This window comes from Ranitomeya imitator, chromosome 1, assembly GCF_032444005.1.
Source record: "Ranitomeya imitator isolate aRanImi1 chromosome 1, aRanImi1.pri, whole genome shotgun sequence".
Taxonomy (NCBI): Eukaryota; Metazoa; Chordata; class Amphibia; order Anura; family Dendrobatidae; genus Ranitomeya; species Ranitomeya imitator.
In genome coordinates, this window is record NC_091282.1 from 345,410,479 (window position 1) to 345,435,034 (window position 24,556).

The window sequence follows — 24,556 nt, forward strand, 5'->3', positions numbered from 1 at the left end:
CTGCATAGAATCTGCACAGAAACTGCATAGAAACTGCATAGAAACTGCACAGAAACTGCACAAAAACTGCACAGAAACTGCACAGAAACTGCGCAGAAACTGCATAGAAACTGCATAGAAACTGCACAGAAACTGCACAGAAACTGCATCAAATCTGCAGATGCAGATTTAGTGCAGAAAATTCTGCACCACATTTCCTACGTGTGCACATAGCCTAACCTTCAACTCGAAACCAGGTAGTGGTAATTATCACTGGCAAGGTCGGAAACAAGGAAGTGAGTTCTTGTACTTGCTGGGAGTAACAAATTCGGAACAGTTAATACAACCCAAGTCAGAGAACTCCAGGAGTCCAACTAAGCAGTTTAACCCTTGCAGCACCAGAGCAAAGAAAGCTAGAACTGCTAATAGGACAGTGAAGCCATTCTAACTAATGCCACTCTATGGCAGTATCCACATGACATCGGGCTTTACTTCCCACACTTTGATCCGCTAAACCGTGTTGTGCTCCTTGTCAGGCTTTACAGATGGCCTGGTGTCATCTCATATAATCATTTGCCTGGGCCTGTATAAGGCTCATCAAGACTAAAGATGGGCGGACCCCTGGATATTCGGGTCCAGCCGAACTGGTAAAAAGAGATCAGGTTCGGGTACCAGAACAGTCCCCGGACATGAACCCAAACCCCATTCACTCTGCTTCTGATCGGCGGTAAAATCATTACCGTTGGGTAGACAGCTGTGGTTCCCATGCTGTCAAATGAACCTGCAGTTATGATCAAAAGTAAAAAGATTACCTCCGGTCACCGGTGCCGGATTATGGGACTACTGGTCCCATGGTAAAGGCATTCCTTAATATCAGTAGTCTCTTTAAGTAGGACTAATGTGCCACACTAAAAAAAGTGATCACTAGTGATGAGCGAGAATACTCGTTGCTCGGGTTTTCCTGAGCATGCTCGGGTGGTCTCTGAGTATTTCGGTGTGCTTGGAGATTAGTTTTTGTTGACAAAGCTGCATGATTTGCGACTGCTGGACAGCCTGAATACATGTGGGGGTTCCCTAACCACCAGGCAACCCTCACATGTATTCAAGCTGTCTAGCAGCCGTAAATCATGCAGCTGCGTCAACAAAAACTAAATCTCCAAGCACGCCAAAATACTCGGAGACCACCCGAGCATGCTAGGGAAAACCCAAGCAACGCGTATACTCGCTCATCACTAGTGATCACGTATGATTGGAGGAACATGACAAAGAGTTCAAGGAGTTGGCAAGGCCTTCAAATTCTGTAGCTCTCAATCCAATTGGTTATTGGAAATCCAACCTGTATTTTAATACAAGATCTGCATTAAAAAAAACACTAATCTGATAGCTTTTCAGTGCAGAATCTATTGGAAAAAGTAGCTTGCTACTTAATCTTGCAGATTTTCTTTTTCCATGGGGAATAAGGATTGCCTTTGTATTTTATCGCCACTATGGGAACATAAGTATATTAGTGATGGAAAATCCTTTAAAAGGTTGTCACATAATCGGAGACACTTTAGTCACACTTGTTTTATAGACTTCATGCTTACTTTTCTTTTCTTTGTTGGTTATCTACACAACTGTTTCTGCTGCACTTTCAACAGCTAATGCTAATGTTTTGTGTAAGACTTAGGGAGAAATGTAAGGAAACTGTATATGAAATCTATACAATGACTGAGAATGCATATTTTAGGATTAACTGTCTTTTCTGTATGTTGAAATTTCTGTCCTTCATGTGTACTAAGGAGCTCTCTTGGGGGGCTTGACTAGTTTGTGTTAAGACCTACATATAGTGTGTCCCGTACCGCATTGACCTGTCTTGTGAACAATATCATTCCAGTGACTAGGGTTAAATTTACCATGAGATGTGTCAGGAAAAGCATAAAAAGTTGGTTGGACGGGAATCACTGGGTAGAGGATAAAAAAGCAAGGAAAAGAAATAGGACGAAGAGACAAGCTGAGTCTGTGAATTTTAAAACATCACACAAAAGACACGAATTGTCTCCATGTCTGAGTGAGGAATAAAAAAGTGCAGGGGGTGGAGGAAAGGAGTGAGAGGGGTAGGAGACTTTAGAAAAAAAAGAGCAAAAGAAAGAGGGAGGAAGATAGAGTGCAGCAGCTAGGAAGTGAACAGAGGAGGGGAAGGAAGAGAGGGTAGGTAAGGAAGGAGGAGAGTTTGTGAAGGAGGGAGGGGGAGATGCTATCCCAGTGATTTAAAAACTCAATTGTTTGGTATTTCTAAGCCGGTTCATGGAGAGTAGGCAGAGTCTGCACAGATTTTTTTTTCTGCTCTCCCTGCAGCGTGGGGGGCACATTCTATGAAAGGCAGGAGGTAAGGGGGGTGAGACTTTTCACTTAAGGGGCCGTCTGAAGGCCGGATTTGTCCTTAGTGACTTTGAAGTGGGTTTATCAAGGATCACCAGACAATTTCCCTACACAGCATTTGGACATATGCTACCTGTTACCTGGATGTATGGAGTAGGCATCTCTAAGTAACTTTTCCTTCAGAAGTATTTAAATATTGGCAAATTTGGCCTTGTGAACCACGAAGTGGGATTCCCTGAGTGGAAGAATCATGCATTTGTCAGAGTCCTGCTGTTCGTGTTGGCATGTTCTGCTTTGCCTCTGTGCCCTCCTGGACAAAGGTTGTTGCACGTGGACATCCGGCGCTCAGTACCGATATTCACCGACACTACAAGTCAAAACCAGAGAGTCCCTCGCGAGTCCTAAAAGGTAACCAAAAACTTTGCTGTAGTCATTGAAATAGTGGCATAGTACTGTACGGTCTTAAAGATAATGTGAAATCACATTTAGGCTAGGGTCACACGGCCGTATTTTCTCTCATCCAAGAAAATTGGTGCGATTATGATAATCGCACTCTGATAAAACTCTGCCGAGAGTGCAATTTTTTTATGCTGTGACTTTTCCTCAGACAGCCTCCATCCGAGGAAAAAATTAGACATGTGCATGTCCCTATAGAATAACACTGGTCTATGTGTGAACCGATGTTGTCTACACGAGTCTTTAAAATGGACAAATATTGTATTTTTCAGCCTACTCACCAATAAAACAAAAAGTCACATTATCTGATGTTTTTCTGACAGGTGAGAAAATCTTAGGTGTCTGACAGATACTTCTATTCCCAAAGGGTATGGGCACACGCTGCGGATTTTTCCGGACTGATTTTGGGAAATCTGCAAGTAAACCGCACTGCGGATTTCCTGCGGAATTAGGGCCCCTTTCCACTTGTGAGAAAAACGGACGAGTGCAATCCGATAAAAAAATCGGATTGCACTCGGACCAATGTTTTTCAATAGGTGACATTCCATTTGCAATTTTTTTCCCAGCCGAAATCGGACTGAGAAAAATTTGTGTCGGCTGAGAAAAAAATCGCAGCATGCTGCGTATTGCTGAGATTCTTGGATGAGACTCGCCAATGCAAGTCAATGGGTGCGAGAAAAAAACGCATGGAATACGGACCATCCGTATTCCATCCGTTTTTTACGGATACCTTACCATTCTGTGGCACAGAACACTGTAAATAGTCCTGTAAATGACTGTATAAAAATAGTTGCAGAGAAAAAAAACGGATTGCATACGGATGTAAAAACGGATGATGCGATTAAAAAATCACATTACACTCGCATGACACTCGCATGACAATCGCACACGTTACATCCGTTTTTTCGGTCCGTAAATCGGACCGTTTTTTTCTCACACAAGTGGAAAGGGGCCCTTACAGCGATTTTTTTTTTTTTTTTTTTTTTTGCGGATTTTGTGCGGATTTACACATGCGGATTCCTATTATGGAGCAGGTGTAAACCGCTGCGGAATCCGCACAAAGAATTGACATGCTGCGAAATAAGCAACGCTACGTTTCCACGCGGTTTTTTTCCGCAGCATGTGCACTGCGGATTTTGTTTTCCATAAGTTTACATGGTACTGTACAAGCATGGGAAACTGCTGCGAATGCGCAGCTGCCAATCCCCTGCTTATCAGCAGCAAAATTCGCAACGTGTGCACATACCCTAAGGATCCAATATCCCATTTCTGCTTTTTAGATTAGATTAATTTAAAAAAAAGTAAGGAGATTCAGTGTCACAAGAGCTTGCAATCGAAGAGAAGCCTGTACATAGAAAACATGGGTTAGATGTACTGTAGATTCGGTGTCATCCCTTGATGGAATGGTTTTAATTTCTTCTTTTATTTTTCGTCTTGCTATGAAAAAATGTGTTTCTGCTTGCCCGCCCCTCTGGCTGCCTCGGAGTTTAACAGATGTAGTTATTTTTAAAGGTTATTTTAGGATTACGGAATTGCTATATGTACAGACAATAAAGGGCCCTTGGTAGCTGATGAGCTCTGACGTCGTAACCCTTTCACGGCCAAAGTGATCACGCTACGCTTTGCAAGTAACAGAAGGCGAGAAGAGTTGGCTAATGTGGCGCTAGTTAGTTCAGCTACAGAGAGAGCCCCTTGTGTCTGTTTGGTGCCAGCTGAGATGATTTCTAAGGGTCATTCAGGGTTGACCAGTCAGCAACTTTTTATAGAATTGCCCATTATGCTATTTACAATCCAGTTTAATAGGGTGTAATTTGTGAAATGACCCGATACGTCTTACAGCAGGAATTCACCCTTGCACTTCAGTATTAAGTGAATGTTAATGCCTGTGGGATGCAATGTTTTGTCCATTGTTGCTTGAGACAGAGATTTCTGGTGGAGTGATCGTGACCTAGGGATGCTGGAAAGCGTACACTAACAATTTATATGGGAAAAATCAACAGAGGAAAAGCAGAGATAAACAAATTGTCAACAGCTCAGGCCCCTTAGCGAGCATTGTTCTGCGATCCCGGCATTCCTCCTTCATTTTTATATATGCACTTCACAATCGCAGATACAGAACAAAGTAATAAGCACATACTCATATGATGATATCTACCGCTCGTGTTGCAGGCTTTCTGACATTCAGATCCGGTCTTTAATACATTTTGGCCCTGCAATTTGAAGCCAATCACATTGACCTTGTTTTAGTATTGCAATTCCTCAAGTTTTATGACTGATGGGACGTCCCATCCTTCCTTGCCATAAACTGGCATCCTATTTTACAATGATTTATTAATCAAATATTATATTTTATCAGATCTTTTACAGTTACGTGTAATATATTACCATTTAATATTTGAATTCCTATTTTTTATATTACAACATATTCCATAGAAAGAAGACTCATATCAGTAGGTGCAGCTGTCTCCAAAAACAACGAATATTGCTACAGTAATAAAGCAAAGGCTAAACTAAACTAAGTTAAACTAAGCTAAACTAAACTAAGTTTACTAAAGCTTACTAAAACTAAGTTAACTAAAACTAAACTAAAGCAAATAAATCTTAGGTCATTCACATATGATTATTAGGAAATTTACATTCTAGTGTTTCCCAAAATTCTATTACAGATAAGTGTGTTACACGGACATGTGCTGTCCAAAAAAAAATCGTGACTACTTAGCAACATTGTCAGTGACCCAGGCTGTGCAGCCAATGGTCACTGTATTGGACCGCTACATCGCAGCGTAATGTACGTGAGTGAGGTAGCATTGCGACTGGCAGGGTAATATGACCATGACAAGCAAGTCACAAGTCAGAACCAGTTGAATTGTTGTGGCCTGTCGATCACACTGCAATGCCATTTAGCTGCTCTATGAAGTTACAAAAGATGGAACTTAATAATAAGCACAGCAAGTCTTTTTAACACTGCTGTGCACACATTCATTCTTTTAGGAGTTCTTTTTAGCACTTTCAGGCTGGCTCCAGGCCTGAAAATGTTGTCATATGCACCTGCCCAAAGGTTAGGTTAACATGAGCTTATAAAAAATCATACAGCTTTTCGTCCAAAAAAGTGGGACAATTTGTTTGTCCTCACATGTCATCCATGTGCAGTCCGCATACAATCCGTTTTTTTGTACAGCAGCAGCTATTAAACATTTACAAGACCATTATAAGACCAAACATTTACACTTTCTTAGACTCCAGAATTGCAATGTATCTGTTTAAGGCCGGAGTCACACATGCGAGAAACACGTCCGTGTCTCGCATGTGAAAAGCAAGCTCTGGCGCCGACACTTGGGAGCGGAGCGTGCGGCTCCATGTGTTGCTATGCGGCCGCACGCTCCGCTCCGAAGTGCCGGCGCCAGAGCTTGCTTTTCACATGCGAGACACGGACGTGTTTCTCGCATGTGTTACTCCGGCCAAAAGCAGATGCTACACTGTGGCTGTGGCTCCATATGGCATCTGATTTTTTTCACAGGCCCATAGACTTGAGTGGGTGAGTCTTATCCAATTTATGGAAGAAATGGGATTCAGCCAGTGAAAAAAAGTCTCAGGCCGCCGTCACACATGCGAGTTTTACGGACGTAAGAGCACAGAATCTACGTCCGTAAAACTCGCAAAAAATACGGCACAATTATTCTCTATGCCCCTGCTCCTATTTGCCGTATTTTACTGATCAGTATTATACGGCTTTCTACGGCCGTACAAAATCGCAGCATGCTGCGTTTGTCACCGTACTGCGCAAGAAATACGCCAATGAAAGTCTATGGAAGCGTGAAAAATACGGATTACACACGGACAAGCAGTGTGACTTGCGAGAAATACGCAGCGCTGTTAGAGAGAAAAGCCGGTAATTCAGTGCGGTGTACAGTAAAATCACACTGACAGCTTCCAGTCCAATAGATATAATAAATGTGTACACATAGAATAGGTATATATATATATGTCAGTAGACACATATATGTATATATATTAATATTTATTCCAGCGCTATACAGCTTGAAAGCCGGTAATTCAATTACCGGCTTTTTCTTTCTCCTTCATAAAACCCGACATGATTTGAGACATGGTTTACATACAGTAAACCATGTCTTCTCTCCATTTTTTTTGCAGATTCCACACTACTAATGTCAGTAGTGTGTATCTGCAAAATTTGGCCGTTCTAGCTCTTAAAATAAAGGGTTAACTGGCGGAAAAAATTGGCGTGGGCTCCCGCGCAATTTTCTCCGCCAGAGTAGTAAAGCCAGTGACTGAGGGCAGATATTAATAGCCTGGAGAGGGTCCACGGTTATTGGCCCCCCCCTGGCTAAAAATATCTGCCCCCAGCCACCCCAGAACAGGCACATCTGGAAGATGCGCCTATTCTGGCACTTGGCCACTCTCTTCCCATTCCCGTGTAGCGGTGGGATATGGGGTAATGAAGGGTTAATGCCACCTTGCTATTGTAAGGTGACATTAAGCCTAATTAATAATGGAGAGGCGTCAATTATGACACCTATCCATTATTAATCCAATTGTAGTGAAGGGTTAAATAAAACACAAACACATTCTTTAAAATTATTTTAATGAAATAAAAACAATGGTTGTTGTAGTATTTTATTCAACGCCCAATCCAGTCACTGAAGACCCTCGTTCTGTGAGTAAAGAAACATAATAAACCAACAATATACTTACCCTCCGCAGATCTGTAACGTCCAACGATGTAAATCCTTCTGAAGGGGTTAAAACATTTTGCAGCAAGGAGCTGTGCTAATGCACGCTGCTCCTCGCTGCAAAACCCCAGGGAATGAGGCTAAAAATAGATCAATGATCTATATTTAGCATCATTTGCGGTGAGGCGCCCTCTGCTGGCTGTTCATAGATCGTGGGAAATTACCTAGAAAGCTCCCTGGCTCCCTGGCTTTCTAGGTAATTTCCCACGATCTATGAACAGCCAGCAGAGGGCGCCTCACCGCAAATGAAGCTAAATATAGATCATTGATCTATTTTTAGCCTCATTCCCTGGGGTTTTGCAGCGAGGAGCAGCCTGCATTAGCACAGCTCCTTGCTGCAAAATGTTTTAACCCCTTCAGAAGGATTTACATCGTTGGACGTTACAGATCTGCGGAGGGTAAGTATATTGTTGGTTTATTATGTTTCTTTACTCACAGAACGAGGGTCTTCAGTGACTGGATTGGGCGTTGAATAAAATACTACAACAACCATTGTTTTTATTTCATTAAAATAATTTTAAAGAATGTGTTTGTGTTTTATTTAACCCTTCACTACAATTGGATTAATAATGGATAGGTGTCATAATTGACGCCTCTCCATTATTAATTAGGCTTAATGTCACCTTACAATAGCAAGGTGGCATTAACCCTTCATTACCCCATATCCCACCGCTACACGGGAATGGGAAGAGAGTGGCCAAGTGCCAGAATAGGCGCATCTTCCAGATGTGCCTGTTCTGGGGTGGCTGGGGGCAGATATTTTTAGCCAGGGGGGGGCCAATAACCGTGGACCCTCTCCAGGCTATTAATATCTGCCCTCAGTCACTGGCTTTACTACTCTGGCGGAGAAAATTGCGCGGGAGCCCACGCCAATTTTTTCCGCCAGTTAACCCTTTATTTTAAGAGCTAGAACGGCCAAATTTTGCAGATACACACTACTGACATTAGTAGTGTGGAATCTGCAAAAAAAATGGAGAGAAGACATGGTTTACTGTATGTAAACCATGTCTCAAATCATGTCGGGTTTTATGAAGGAGAAAGAAAAAGCCGGTAATTGAATTACCGGCTTTCAAGCTGTATAGCGCTGGAATAAGTATTAATATATATACATATATGTGTCTACTGACATATATATATATATATATATATATATTCTTTTCTTTTTGGGACACATGGATCACTTCTATAGCGGTATGTTGGTTTTGCAAGCCTGCGAGAAAACCACGCAGTACGGATGCCATACGGATTACATACGGAGGATGCCATGCGCAAAAAACGCTGACACAGCCTGCCTACGGAGGAGCAACGGACCATTTTTTTGGGGACTTTTCAGCGTATTACGGCCGTAATATACGGACCGTATTGTTTTACGCTGTGTGTGACGCCGGCCTCATATGCACTCTCCATTGAATAACTTTGGTTTCAGCGCTGTCCCAATTTTTTCAGGGACAGCACTCTGATCGAAATAGTCATGTGAACGAGCCCTCATGTGTCTAGTGGGAGCAGTTGAGGTTATACAGAGGTAGCAGTCCTCGAAAAGTTCAATCCAGACTGTGTAAGCACACACCATCATCTAACAGTAAGAATAACAGAATGATGTGAAAAACAGACAAGTGCAATCTGATAAAAAATCGGATAGCACTCTGACCAATGAGTCCGTGCGCATCTGCAAATTTTCTTAGCTGAAATTGGGCTGAGAAAAAAATCACAGCATGCTGCGATTGTCCTTGTATATCGGATGAGACTCGCCAGTGGGTGTGATAAAAAAAATTGCATGGCACTCAGACCATAATAATCTTTTATTTTTATATAGCGCTAACATATTCCGCAGCGCTTTACAGTTTTGCACACATTATCATCGCTGTCCCCGATGGGGCTCACAATCTTGAATCCCTTTGGAATGTGGGAGGAAACCGGAGTACCCGGAGGAAACCCACGCAAACACAGACTCTTTGCAGATGTTGTCCTGGGTGGGATTAGAACCCAGGACCCCAGCGCTGCAAGGCTGCAGTGCTAACCACTGCGCCACCGTGCTGCCTATGTGAATACTATCTGATGCGTGACCTGACAGAATAGAATAGATAGAAGAGAAATATATGCATAGAGTAGATATAAATATGTCAGTCACATATATAATTAGTACAGTTCTTGTGTATCTTCCTGTACATGTATTTTATTGCTAAATAAATTATTTTCTGAAAAAAATGCATGGGATCTTCCAACATTTTATTGAAAAGCAGAGGGAAAGTGGACAGGTGGGGGCTGATATTTATAGCCTGGGAAGGCAGTAATACCCATGGAGCTTTTCCAGGCCTTTAATATCAGCTTACAGCTGTATACTTAGCCTTTACTGGTTATTAAAATGGGGGACCTGCCCCCAAAAATAATGTATGGGCCCCTATAATTAATAACCAGCAAAGGCTAGGCAGACAGCAGTGGGCTGATATTTCTTTCCTATGAATATTGGCCCTGTCCCAGACTAAAAACATCAGTTGCCCCAGAAATTGCGCCATCCATAAGATGCGCCAAATCTGGCACTTAGCCTCTCTCTTCCCACTTGTCTTGGTGCAGTGGCAAGTGTGGTGATAGTATTGGGGTTGATGTCACCTTTGTATTGTCAGGTGACATCAAGCACAGGGGCTAGTAATGGAGAGGCATCTATAAGACACCCCCATTACTAACCCCATAGTCAAATTGTCAAAAAAATAACACCCAGAATAAAGTCCTTTATTTGAACAATTGACACAGAATCTTGTATTGAATGTAAATTAACCAAAAACACTTATACCCACCTTTGTTCAATCCACTAAAGCCATTGTCCAATGTAAAAGAATTAAAATAATAACCATATTCCTCACATGTCCCAGGAAAAGATAATATTCCATTTGTCCTGCAATGTGTCTAGCTCTGCTACATCTAGATGGCAGGCTGAATTGTTGCATGATGCGACTATACAGATTGCCATCCAGCAGAGACACTGAACTGCGTGTGTCTGCTCAACTTCTTTGACTGACGTCATCGCGAGCATGAGAAAGTTCTCACCCTTGTGGTGCCGTCAGAAAGGTCATTGGAGTTCGGGAACTCAGTTCAACTCAAATATGTCAGAAAAGTTCTAATGGCGCCTCGTGCTGAGAAAGGTTCTCACTTTGGAACTGAAACGTCACCATGATGGGCCATTAAAGGGACACTGTCACCTGAATTTGGAGGGAACAATCTTCAGCCATGGAGGCGGGGTTTTGGGGTTTTTGATTCACCCTTTCCTTACCCGCTGGCTGCATGCTGGCTGCAATATTGGATTGAAGTTCATTCTCTGTCCTCCATAGTACACACCTGTGCAAGGCAAGATTGCATTGTGCAGGCATGTACTACGGAGGACAGAGAATGAACTTCAATCCAATATTGCAGCCAGCATGCAGCCAGCGGGTAAGGAAAGGGTGAATCAAAAACCCCAAAACCCCGCCTCCATGGCTGAAGATTGTTCCCTCCAAATTCAGGTGACAGTGTCCCTTTAATCAGGAATCTTTTCACTTTGAATGGTGTGCTGCCTCCAATCTCTTGAAGCTTATTGAAGGTTTGGTCGATACCTGGAAGGCTTGGCACCCAAATCCTACGTGTTAGTGCTGCACTTGTTTTCTTTTTTGTATATGTGTATGTATATATATATATATATATATATATATATATATATATATATATATATATATATATATATATATATATATATATATATATATATATTGAAGAATATTTCCTTTGAAAACTATGTGCAGATGACATAGAAAATTGGTATATGTAAAAGCTCATGTTAAAATCGCATTGCAATTGGATGTCATTCAGATGCTAGGTGATAAAAATCGCATTGTAGTCACAAGATAATTACATAACATTCCTCCAACTTTTCTGGACCAATATCAGACTCTCTTTTTATCAGACTTTTTTTTATTGATGGGTATGAGCCCTAAGTCAGATTTCACCTGTGGAATGATATTGGTGCGGCTGCAATGTGATTTTTGTCTCGCGTTGCACTCGCTGATTTTATACGCAAGTGGGAGCAAGGCCTAAATCAGACGTGCCAGAAGAGCTGACAGGTCCTCTTTAGGACCCATTCATATGTCAGTAATTTTTCTGGCATGCAAAATGGTTTGAGTGTCATCAGTGTTTTTGCTTTGATTTTTGTCAGTACTTTGTCAAGGTATGTGCCCACGATCAGGAACTGCTGCAGGTTACACATGGCAAAAACATATAAAGTACTGGCCGGAGCTGAGCCGCCCCTCCCCCCACGGCGTAGGAGAAGGCCAGCATGACGATGGTATGGAGGGAGGGGTTAGGGAGAGAGAGGGAGGTGGGTGGTTTCGTTTGGAAAGAAAACAGGATATGTGAAGGGGAGGGGAGTGGCTTATTCACTTCCCGCTCTGGAAGCAACGTGTGTCCCGCCCTCCTGCCCTAATGTGTTTGGTGGTACTTTGTAATTTCTGTATAAAAAAAATGTTTTTTGTTTGCGGGGTTCTTTTATTTTATAATGGGTCATTGTGGCCGTGGTGGCTGGGTGGAGTCCTTGGAGTTGGTGGAAATTGGGTTGGGGGATCCTCTGTCTTTGGAATTCAAATTGTTTGTTGGATCTGGTGAATGGTGGAAGGGAGTTCCGGCAGGTGGTCGGTTCCCCTTGAATTTTTGCGTGAACAGTGAACCCGCTGGGGTTTTTGGTGCTCCCGAGCCAGTGTGGTAGCGGCTGGGAGTAATTTGATTTGATGTGCGTTCATGCTATGCAGTGTTAATCACCAGATTCCTGGGAGCTCCAAGGACTCCTCCTAGTTTTAAAATGGTTAATGTTTATTGTAATATATTTTCTTTTATGTTAAATAAAATGGCTGCTGTGGCCTATAATTTCTAAAGAAAAATTGACTTACGTTTTTATTTGGAGTTAACGGCAATGTTATGGTTTTAGAAGGTGTGGTGAGGTTGACCTCTCATACCCCGGGTACTCGACATTACCAGGGTCATGAAAATTGCTGGTATGAATTTAGCATTGTTATTTTGCATAAATTCAATTGTACACAGGTGTACAGATCTGTAATAAGCAACGCTCATGTGCATAGTCACATGGCTGCATTTAATAACTATTATTACCCAGGAAGGATCTGGTCAGAGAGCCGTATCTCCTTCCATGCACACAGATTTTTTTCCTCATGGATTTAATGGAAATTAATAATTATATAATATAAATACTGGCATGCAGCATTGCTTAGGCTACGTTCACATTAGCGTTCCGCTAATGTGCGTCGCTGTTGCGTCGGCGACGCAGCGGCGACGCAGCGGCGACGCGCCCCTATGTTTAACATAGGGGACGCGTGCGTTTTTTTGGTTGCGTTTTTCGACACGTGCGTCATTTCCGACGCTAGCGTCGGACGCAAGAAAATGCAACAAGTTGCATTTTTCGTGCGTCCGATTTTCGTCAAAAAACGACGCACGCGTCGCAAAGCGCAGCGTTTTTGCGCGCGTTTTGCGTGCGTTTTTTGTGCGTCGTGCGTTGCGTCGCCGACGCACCGGCGCGCAACGCTAATGTGAACGTAGCCTTAAACACTTTGGCTTATTGGGAAGCGTTTGATGCCTCGTGGAAATTTGTATTCTACTAAACCTATTTAATGTTTTAGGGGGCTTTCTAGCTGCAAAACTGTATATGTCTGCCATTGTCTGATAGCTATTATGATCTTTGTTCTTTGGCCTCCATCATGATGGCATATGTTGGTATGACATTTTTAGCTGCATTGTATATGTTTTTGTTTTGTTTTTTTATCATAGGAGTCTATGGATAGCAGCTGCATATTTGACAGTATACTTGCACATTTGCAAGTACATGTCAGACGTATGTCAGTAAATTCATTCAATTGATTGTGAGATATATTGCAGTACTCAGCAGCAGACACTAGAGAACATACAGAACTGGGTTATTCCTCTCCATACATTGCTTTTATCTGACCACTGCTAAAGTAGATAACAGTTGATCAGTGGAGGACCCCATCAATGTCATATTGATGACCTATGCTATCAGGGGGTAATGATAGGGGTTGCATAGGGTGCAACCACCTCGTGCGGAAGGTGAGCTGGTGGACGCCAGCGCCAATTTCACCTGAATATGCATTCTCAGAAAACACCTTCAGCTGAAATGTATTGCACTGCAGAGTCCCGCTGGCTCCCTGCACTGCAATACACGCTGCCGGCCAGGTAGTGATGTCATGTGCTGCCTGTGCCGGTACAACGAAGTCAGCTGCTGGCTTCTGCAACGACTGTTAGGCTATGTGCACACGTTGCGGATTCCTATTGAGGAGCAGGTGTAGAACGCTGCGGAATCCGCACATAGAGTTGACATGCTGCGGAAAATACAACGCGGCATTTCCGCGTGGTATTTTCCACAGCATGTGCACTGCGGATTTCGTTTTCCATGCGTTTACATGGTACTGTACAACCAGGGGTGAACCTAGCCTCTCTGCTGCCTGAGGCGAACTGCAAAATGCCCCCCCCCCCCATCGTAAAATCAGTACAAATAAATCTGATTTACTCTTTACTAGCCTAACCTGACGCACGTGTACAATACATACACTTTTAAATAGGAATATATTTAGGAAATAGGAAAGATTTTTTAAGCCTCTACCACGACAAGGCAGACTCTTTTGGCCCAGCTCTACTCTACTCTAACATATTAAACATTTGTTAAAATATCCAATACAATTTAGGTATATTTTTATTTTTCAATTTTTAAAATGATCAATACTATCACATATAGGGGACAAATACCATTGCACCATGACCAAAACATATATTACCACAACATAGTGACCTATAATACCACATACGTACAAAGGAACAAATACCACCACACCATGTCCAGACACCATATTACCACTTCAGTGACAGAATAATACCACATACAAGGAACAAATACCACCCCATCATGACCAGACCACATATTACCACCACATACAAGGAACAAATAACGCCACACCATAGCCGGACAACATATTACCACCACATAGTGACTGAATACTACAATACTGATCATTAACAAAAAAACACAATACTAATATCACCTATGTGCTATTATACACAGGAGATCTGTACTTAGTATGCAGTGTCTGTGTACAGGTAATACAATGATCACCGATGACATTATACACAGGAGCTCTGTCTAGTGTCAGTGTACAGGTAATACAGTGATCATCAGTGACATTATACACAGGAGCTCTGTATATAGTGTACAGGTAATACATTGATCACCAGTGACGTACACAGGAGCTCTGTATATAGTGTCAGTGTACAGGTGATACAGTGATCACCAGTGACGTACACAGAAGCTCCGTATATAGTGTCACTGTACTGGTAATATAGTGATCACCGGTGACATTATACACAGGAACTCTGTATACAATGTCAATGTGCAGGTAATACAGTGATCACTGATGACATTATACACAGGAGCTCTGTGTATAATGTATAGGGAATACAGTGATCACCGGTGACATTATACACTGGACCGCTGTATATAGTATGCAGTGTATAGTGTGCGTGTACATGTGATACACTAACTCACCAGTGACATCTTTAGGTGAAGTCTTTCATCTTCGCTTTTAATCTTCATCCAGCACAGACTGCCATCACGTCTTCCAGCCAGGGCTCATCTCTGCAGGAAATAACAAAGTTCTCTAGAGCACCACTTCCAGAACACATTACTTAATTTTATCCCAAAGTCTAAACTACACTAGATGAAGAAATAAAGCGACAGTGTTGCTCTGCACATTAACAGGACCGGCTCCCCTATTTAAAACAGTATCCTCAAAAAAATTAAATAAATACATCACTGCAGTAATAATATCCCTTAATTAGCATATACATCAGGAATTGAACAATCCACAAAATAGATTATCTGTGTAGAAAGGTGCATATTAAAACTTATCCTTTATTAGGTAAAATTGTAAAAAGCCAAATTAGTCAAACATAAACAAAGGGGTACCACAGTGAAGGAGTTGCCCTATAACCAACAAACAGAAAAAGGGGAGGGGGTTGTTAAGGGAGACAGCTTGTTTGCAGCTGGTCTCCCCTGATATCACTCTCCTGTGCTTCGCTCTCCTTCACACTCACTGAACGATGTTCTGCTTTTGGCATGTCTCTTTCTAGGAGCTACTGCACTTTCTCGTGGCTGCACATCTCCTTCAGTCCTTCTGACACTTCATGTCTGACTGCTCTCTTCTCTGTCTCTCACTTTCTGAACACTTTTCCTCAGGATCAGAATGTATTTATAGGGGAGTTCATCCATCAACCAGGTTTAGAGCTCCCCCTTCTGGCCTGGAGTGTGAACATGTTGTATGCATTGTGGTTACCAGATAAAAAAGATCTTTCATTGCTTCCAAACGTAACATCACTCTCCCCGTGAGGAAAGCAATGTCACTGTGACGACCAGGACCCTGGGGCACCACACTATTCCTCCCAGCCTCCAACTATCTCTCCTTACAATCTATACATAGGAATATACATAGGAACGAAAAAAGAAATAGTGATGCGGCATTCACCCAGTTGCTGTAAAAACAGTGTCCTTTATTCAACCATCATGGGTTTAGACATAGTTCATGGGACAAGCAGGTAAAGGAGGCACATAGTGAAGAGAGACGTACGACCGCCGTTTCGCGTGCTTGACGCTTCTACATGGCACCTGGACCTGTGAGTGCTGCATCAATATTTATTTTTTCATTCATATTTATTGTATTTTCCGAAGCTGAGTACTGAATACCCACTGCTTCACACCGCTAGTTATCTGCCATAGATGATCCTCCCCCATATGCGTATGGACTTGACACCTTATAGCCGTTCATTTGTTTTCTTTACTCATTTGATATACATAGGAACACTTGCCGCTTCTGTGTTCTCTACTAGACAGATACTTCTTTTTTTCCGTGACATCATCTGTTGGGGAGAGTCAGGAGGTTCCCATACACATTGGATTGTTGGCTGATCATTCCCACATTGGTGGGATTTGTGGATTTTATCTAATGTATATGGAGTTGTACCAAACGAGCCTAACCTACCTTTACAGAGACAACAAGGAGTAGAAGCCCTACTTCACATTCCTAGGTTTTATTCTCTTCTCATAATTTAAGGGAACACTATCTAGTAATGTGAGGAGCTGTAACAGTTCTGTTGGCTCCATCTGATATTTTTGCCATCGGAATGACTTTGAAGGAACAGCTTATCCAGTTCCTGTCTGATTCAAGATCTCACACCCCACCTCCACCTATACACACCTTAACTCACACATTATATCTGCGGGGGTCTCTGGCATATAGTTATGGGAAAAGTTTTATGTTTATCCCTGGAGCAGTCTCATTCTGTCTGTGACACTCCCTCAGCCCCATCAAAGGAGACTTGCTTCCCTAGAGCAATATATAGTCGCTGAGCATTAGAAGTGCGTCTAGTGGTATGTATATGAGTAGTATGGTATGCAGGTCAATGTGCATTAGAAATCTATGCTCATTTTTTCCAGCTTGAGTACTGATATTGTGCAAATATGCTGTTCCAAGACTGCTGCCAATGAAGTTTGAAGTGTTAGATACAGGTGAATGTAAGCTCTTGTGAGCAGGACATGTAAATGTAGCCGTAGTCAGTATGATTCAAAAATGGCTCATATGAAAATAAAAAACCTGAATTGTTAAATCCGCCTAAGGGCTCCTTCAGACGTCAGTTTTTCAAGTACAAGTGCTATCCATGTTTTTCACGGATAGCACTTGTACCATCTATGGGGCTTTTTACAAGCAATTGCAGAGTCATGTGCGATATTGATCCAAGTGTGTCTGATCAATCCAAGTGCTGTCCATTTTTCAGAGACTGTTAGGGCTCGCTCACAGGGATGTAGATTCTCTCATGTGAGAGAATGGGGACAATTTTGCTAATGTCACTCTGATCAAACTCTGTCAGAGTTTGAGTCGATTGTCTTCTTAGTGTGATCAGGTTCTCTCACATGAGAGAATCACAGCACAGGTGTGGAGAAGATGGAGAACTTTTTTTTTCATCTTATCCACTGCATCAGAGTGAGAAAAAAATAGCACATCTTCACTGCCCCATAGTATAACATTGGTCCAAGTGCTAATCATCAGATAGCACTCAGCCCTGTTATACAATCGTGTGAGAAGGTGGAGACATTTTTTTCACATTCGAGAAAAGCTGGGGAAAATTGGACCAAACTCTGATGAGACTCAGGTGACATTCTGATGAAAATCCAATAAAACAGTGATGGTAATCACTAATGAAACTTGGCCTGTTTTTCTCATACATGAAAAAACAGGTATCTGAACGCGCCTTAAAATGAACCTCAAAGCATAATTTTCCTAAGTAAACAACAGGCATTGTCACTGATTAAAATGATCCCTGGGTTGAAGAAATCCGTCTTGGGGGTCTTGTGAAATAAGTGTTAGAAGTTTTCTGTTAATGTTCTTGTACACGGATGTAATTGTGAAGGCTTCAGTATTCCAGCCAATATTAGTTCTCACCAACCTGTGGAGCAACATAGGTGACAAATGGCTGAATAGAATATGACAAATGTAAAATTCTAGGAGAGATGCTCCTAAATTTAGTTCAAACTCATTGCAATAAACCATCACTTAATACAATTCTATGGAGATTTACTTTCCACTTGTGACGTCTTTGTCATTGTAGAAATTGGTGCTCTGTACCCATCACTCGCACGGTGACGTGTCAAGTTCAGAATGGCACTTTCCTGCAGAGGGTGTACCAGAACTGTCACTGGGCAGCAGGCTGCTCCGGAGGAAGGTAAGAATACAGACTACTGAGCTTGGAAGGCACAATTTGGGAAATTAAACATTGAGCACCAGTTTTGTGGAAATTCAATGTGCCAAACTATTTTGCATTTCAGATTTGCAAAATTATTTGCAACCTTTTTTTTGCCTGTCATTTTTGGTGACAAAAGCGGATGAGGCATGATATTACTTACATCAGCAGCTATAGCAAAATCTGCACCTTGTCAGAGTTGACAGAAATTTTAATTAGAAGGACATGTAAAGATAAATGAAAGCTTTTAACTCCAACAATGCATTCATTAAGGCCCCTTTCACACATCAGTTTTTTGCCATCAGTCACAATCCGTCAAATTTGGAAAAAAAAAACGGATCCGTCGCAGATTGTGAAAAACTGATGCAACGGATCCATTTTTTCAGACTAGCTGATCCGGCTAATTGGATCCTAAAAAATCAGATCCGGCGCTACAGCCTTCCATTCTCGCAAACGACAGACGGCGACGGATCCGTTGCTGTCTGTTTTTTCGACGGACACAATAAACGTTACGATGTCCGTTGTCTCCAGCCACCAGACCAACAATTTTTGACAGATCTGGCGAATGACGGATGAAATGTGAGGCCATCCGTCACAATCCGTCGCTAATACAAACCTATGAGAAAAAAACTGATGCCGCCGGATCCGTTTTTTTCAAAATTCAACAGATTGTGACTGATGGCAAAAAACTGATGTGTGAAAGAGGCCTAAGACTGGCCAGTCTGAAATGGCATTCTTAGCGTCCCTATAATTGTGATTATTGCACATTTTCTGCAAAACTAATGTTTTTTTGTCTACTGCATTCATTAATATCTTATTGGATTTTTAGTTATAGGACAGTTGTCCGACCAACCTATAGACTCAGCTATAAGACGGTGACTACATTGGAGTGGAGATGCTGTCCTGGATACCGAGGACCAAGCTGTGATGAAGGTAACAAATCTGATTTTGCTAAATGTTGCATGTGCTGGTGCTGGTCACTTGGTGGGCAGAGACATCTAAATGTGAAACTGATGTATTCGGGTTTATTCACACTGTGTTTGCAATGTATGTTCATTGCATGTGCTGGCAAATTCTCCTAGCAGTTACACCAAACATGTCAATGGAATCCTAAGGGTTCAACGGATGACAAGACTGTCATGGGGTAATTTTAGTATGATTGATTATTAGTGATGAGCGAGTGTGCTCGTTACTCGAGTTTTCCGAGCATGCTTGCGTGGTCTCCGAGTATCTTGGGCGTGCTTGTAGATTATGTTTGAGTCCCCACAGCTGCATGATTTGTGGCTGCTAGACAGCCTGAATACATGTGGGGATTCCCTAACAGGCAACCCCTGCATGTGTTCAGGTTGTCTAACAGCCGCAAATCATGCAGCTGCGGGGACACAAACATAATCTACGAGCGCGCCCAAGATACTCGGAGACCACGCAAGCATGCTCGGAAAACTCGAGTAACGAGCACACTCGCTCATCACTATTGATTATAAAGGAAAGCCCGCTAAAAAATGTACATGCGCAGTGCAGATTTTTTTCTAAATTGTGCCTATTGGTAGGGTATAGGATAAGGCAGGATTTTCCAACATTCTGTATATGTACTTGCAAGGTTCACCTGAGATACTGCCAACCTTTCAATGAGTGTGGTGTTGATTGTAGCTGCGGATAGAGACCTGTCACCAGCTTGTTCAGGCAACAACAATTTTCAATTTTACTAGGTTAGCAGCTGCTCATCAGAGATGGTTTCTGGGTGGCACAAGCTATACTATACCTTCCCAGTACAAGGAAATAACAGATATACCCCTAGGCTTCATTTTGGTTAACTTCCCCTCTGTCTTGCACATGGGGCCTCAACCCAGTCTATCTGCTTCTAACAAGCCTCCTCAACAGGTTACACCTAAGGGTATGTGCACACGCTGCGGATTTTGCTGCGGATCCGCAGTGGATTGGCTGCTGCAGATTTGCAGCAGTTTTCCATGTGTTTACAGTACCGATGTAAACCTATAGAAAACAAAATCTGCAGTGCACATGCGCGGAAACATATTCCTCAGCATGTCAATTCTTTGTGCGGATTCCGCAGCAGTTTACGCCTGCTCCATAATAGGAATCCGCAGGTGTAAAACCGCAGGTGAAATCTGAACAACCGTGGAAAAACCACGGTAATGCGGACGTGCGGATTGCCTGCGGATTTACCAAAATCAGTGCGGAAAAATCAGCAGAGTAATCCACAGCGTGTGCACATACCCTAAGACTCCATCAGAAATAGAGTATACTACTTGAACTAGGATAGGATAAAGTGGCTTTCTGGCTTTTTAAAAAATTTAGAGCAAATGCGATCCACATAAAAGAAGCTAAACTCGTCCCAGAAATCATCTGCCCTCCTCACCAGCGCTGCTCTGGTGATGTCAGCTGAACCAGATGTAATTGGCGTCCCGACCGCCAGTCTACTGACCCTGCAGACCCTCTATGGCCACATAGGTCATGTGATGTCATCAAATGCATTATCAGTATGACTCTGAATTTTTAAAGAAGCCAAAATAACTCTTATGAGGCAGAGAGTTGTTTACTTATTATTACCCAGTTTCTTCGCCATGATGTTCTTACTGAATTTTCCCAGGCACAATGATAAACTAGACATCACTGCAACAAACAGTGGATCTTTCTAGTGAACATGGTCTCAGTGAATTCCAAATTTTATTTGAAGCTGCCTGTTTAGCCCGTTGGCCATGATAACACTTGACAGTGGGCAGAGTGGACTACTGAACACTAGGTGTTTAGTGGCTCTCTAGTGCTGCCAATAATCTAGTGTAGTGAGCAAAATGAGATTAAGAAGATATAAAACTGGCCTACTGTAGATTTAAAATGTATGCACTGTCTAATAAAATAATTTGAATATGCAACCATATAGATATGTTTGAAAATTCTAGAACACTTTAATATTGCTAAGTTTTTCTGTATTCATAGTCATTTGTTCCAAGTAGTCACGATTCAATCCTAGAGGTGAGAGAGACCTTGCACTCCATCATACGGTGCATTTTATGGGCGTAGTACAGTTTGGCAAAACAACTGTGTCTCTTCCTGGCTGTGACAGAAGGAAGATGTAAATCTACAGCAGATCTAAGATTATTTCAGTCCCTGTGAACTGTGCCCTTCGTGCTGGATCTCATAGTTTCCTAACATAGCACAATATACAACACTAGCATCTCCCGAGGGGAACATCGGGTGAAGGGTGCAGGTAAGATGGCATGATAAATGGCAAACAGGAACTTCCTCCGGTCACTCAATTAAATAGATATTGTCAATGTTTTTTATATTTATCCTAAAAAACAGTGTTATGAAGAACCAAATAAACACAAATGCACGGTACATGTTATGGTCATATATGCAGTATATTTGTAAGAGGTGTGTAGATTCTGCATAGTAAATAGCCACATCACTATAAGCTGGAAGACACCGCTGCCTTTAGAGTCTCCTCTCTGGGTGGAGTAGAAGCACGGACACATAGTCTCTGAAAGGGTTAGCGGATTGGCTGCAGCGGTCACGTGACATAGTAATGTCATGTCACCCTCAAGAAACAGCAACACTGACATTTCTGAAATGGCAATGCTGCGGGACATGAAGATACAGCACATTGTTTTAATTTTCTATGGGTCCCTGAACTGATTAACCAGGAGTTCTCCTGTATTGGACAACCCCTTTAACATTTGTGGAATCCCAGTACCCGTCCTCCTGTTGCTGAGTGAAACAGTTGGCTCATGGCAGTAGATTTGTTCCAGTGTGCCAGAACTACTTTGGGTACTGCACTATGACTTAGGAGATGTATAATACATTGCATGTGCGTACACCGAGGATTTATCGCAATTTGTACTAGTCCTATATAATCAAGGGAGAGCAAGGAAGCTCCACTTCTCCCTGAATCCATTCCAGTCCATGCTGAGGGGACATCATTCTCCACATATTCGCCTCCACGAAGGCGTGAAGCTTCAAACAGTCAGGAAAGATAAGGCTGAACAAGTGCTGTTCGGCATACTGGTTTTGCTATGTGCTTCCAGCCGGAAACCAGTTTCACGTGTCTGCCACACAACCAGCTCCCTGGGATCTCTACTCGGGTGATATCTTCCTGCTCTCCTTATGAACAGGCCAAGCTCTCTCCAGTAATATGGGGTGACACACCACATTCGAATGTTTCCTCTGCCCATTTTCTAGTCATGCGCTATATTAGGTAGCACAGTTCCTACCCTCTCTATGCGTCCTCTGCCACTGACCCTAAGTGAAGATGTTAGAAAGCATCATCTAAATATTATTTATAGCAGCCCCAGCCATAAGTGCTGGTTATGTCAGCATATTGACAACCAATATGTATGTGTTCTAATTGAAATTCAGCAAGTTTGGATTTCTGAAGACTGTCTTGTTGCGTTTATAGTCACACAGAGGAAACATCTCTTGATGGGTAAAACCAGTAAGCTTTCTCAAGACCTTTGCAACCTTATTGTTGCAAAGCATACTGATAGCATTGGTTACAGAAGAATTTCTAAACTACTTAAGGTTCTAGTAAGCTATGTTGGGGCCATAATCTAAAGATGGAAAGAATATAATTTCACCATAAACTGGCTACGACCAGGTGCTCCCGCAAGATTTCAGATAGAGGAGTGAAAAGAATTATATGAACAATTGTCCAAGAGCCAAGGACCACCTGTGCAGAGCTACAAAAAGACCTGGAATCAGCAGGTACAATTGTTTCAAAGAAAACTATAAGTAATACACTCAACCTCCATGGCCTGTATGCATGCTCATCACATAAAACTACATTACTGAAAAAAAGCATGTTCGAGCACATTTAAAGTTTGCTCAACAACATTTAGACAAGCCAGTGAAACAATGGTAGAATATAGTCTGGTCAGATTAGACCAAAATTTAACTGTTTGAATGACATAATATGATATAATACACACTTTGTTTGCAGGCCAAAGGGCACTGCATATCACCCCAGAAACACCATACCAACAGTGAAGTTTGGAGGTGGGAACATCATGATGTTGGGCTGTTTTTAAGTATACGGCACGGGCAAACGTCATATGATTGAAGGAGAGATGAATGGATGGGTCTCCCGAGACATACTTAATAAGAATCTACTGCCATCTACGAGGATGGTGAAAATTAAACGAGGGTGGACATTTCAGCAAGACAATGATCCCAAACACACAGCCAAGGAAACTCTCAACTGGTTTCAGGGGAAGAAAATAAAGTTTCTAGAATGGCCCAGACAATCACCTGACCTGAATGAGATAGAATATTTATGGAAGGAACTAAAGCTCAGAGTTCATAGAAGGAGCCCATGGAAACTTCAGGATTTGAAGAGTGTTTGTGTTGAAGAATGGGACAAAACCACCCCTGAGCAATGCATGCTACTAGTTCCTCCATACAGGAGGTGTCTTAAAGCTGTCATCACCAACAAAGGCTTTTGTATGAAGTATTAAATAAGCTTATTCAATATTTTTTCCCTGTGTAATTTCTTATTATTATACATAACTTTATTTATGGGCATCTATGGTTTGATTTCTTTGCCTGTGTGTATTGGATGGGTTGTTACAGACATCTGGTGAGAAGTTCATGTCAATAGCACCTATATATTTACTTAGAAAATTGGTGGCATGTTCAATACTTTTTTAACTCGCTGCATATTCAAAATCAGTTATTCTAGTACATATTCCTTTGAGTCATATTTTACAGCAGTCTTTACAGCCTTTAGGGCTAGGAAATTCTAATAGGAAACACCAATGCAGAAAATGGAAAACATGTGATTAACATAAACCATCCAAGTTGGCTGTAGAGTACCGCTTTTCGCATGAGTCTAGAAAGAAGGAGGAGGTAAGCCCATATATGCATATAGAACAGCATTAAATCTCCTTCAAAGGATTATGCCATATAGTAGAAGATTACTGAGGGTTTTATGTGTTTCACAGGGATTAGGTAAAGATTTGTACCTGTCACCCAGTAACACTAAGGGTCAGCATACAATATACGCAGGATTGCACTTGGTATGCACAAACAAGGAATATTCCCATACCATTCCCTTAGGTCTAGTCTTAACTAATAACACTTGTCACCATATGTTGATATATCTGTACAGTCATATATTCACTTGTTAGTGCTTCATATCCATTAGCCAATGAAAAAAAATGTTATAA

General features: G+C 42.0%; 1 protein-coding gene across 1 annotated transcript in view; it reads left to right on the plus strand.

Moving 5' to 3' along the window:
• Positions 1-2,148: 2,148 nt before the first annotated feature.
• The window catches only part of EMID1 (EMI domain containing 1), a 247,384-nt gene continuing 224,976 nt past the window's right edge, over positions 2,149-24,556 (plus strand). Inside the window, exons 1-3 of the mRNA XM_069759923.1 lie at positions 2,149-2,748; positions 18,246-18,359; positions 19,207-19,310. Coding sequence (XP_069616024.1) covers positions 2,591-2,748; positions 18,246-18,359; positions 19,207-19,310 — 376 coding nt within the window. The 5' untranslated portion in view covers positions 2,149-2,590. The remainder of the gene's footprint in view (positions 2,749-18,245; positions 18,360-19,206; positions 19,311-24,556) is intronic.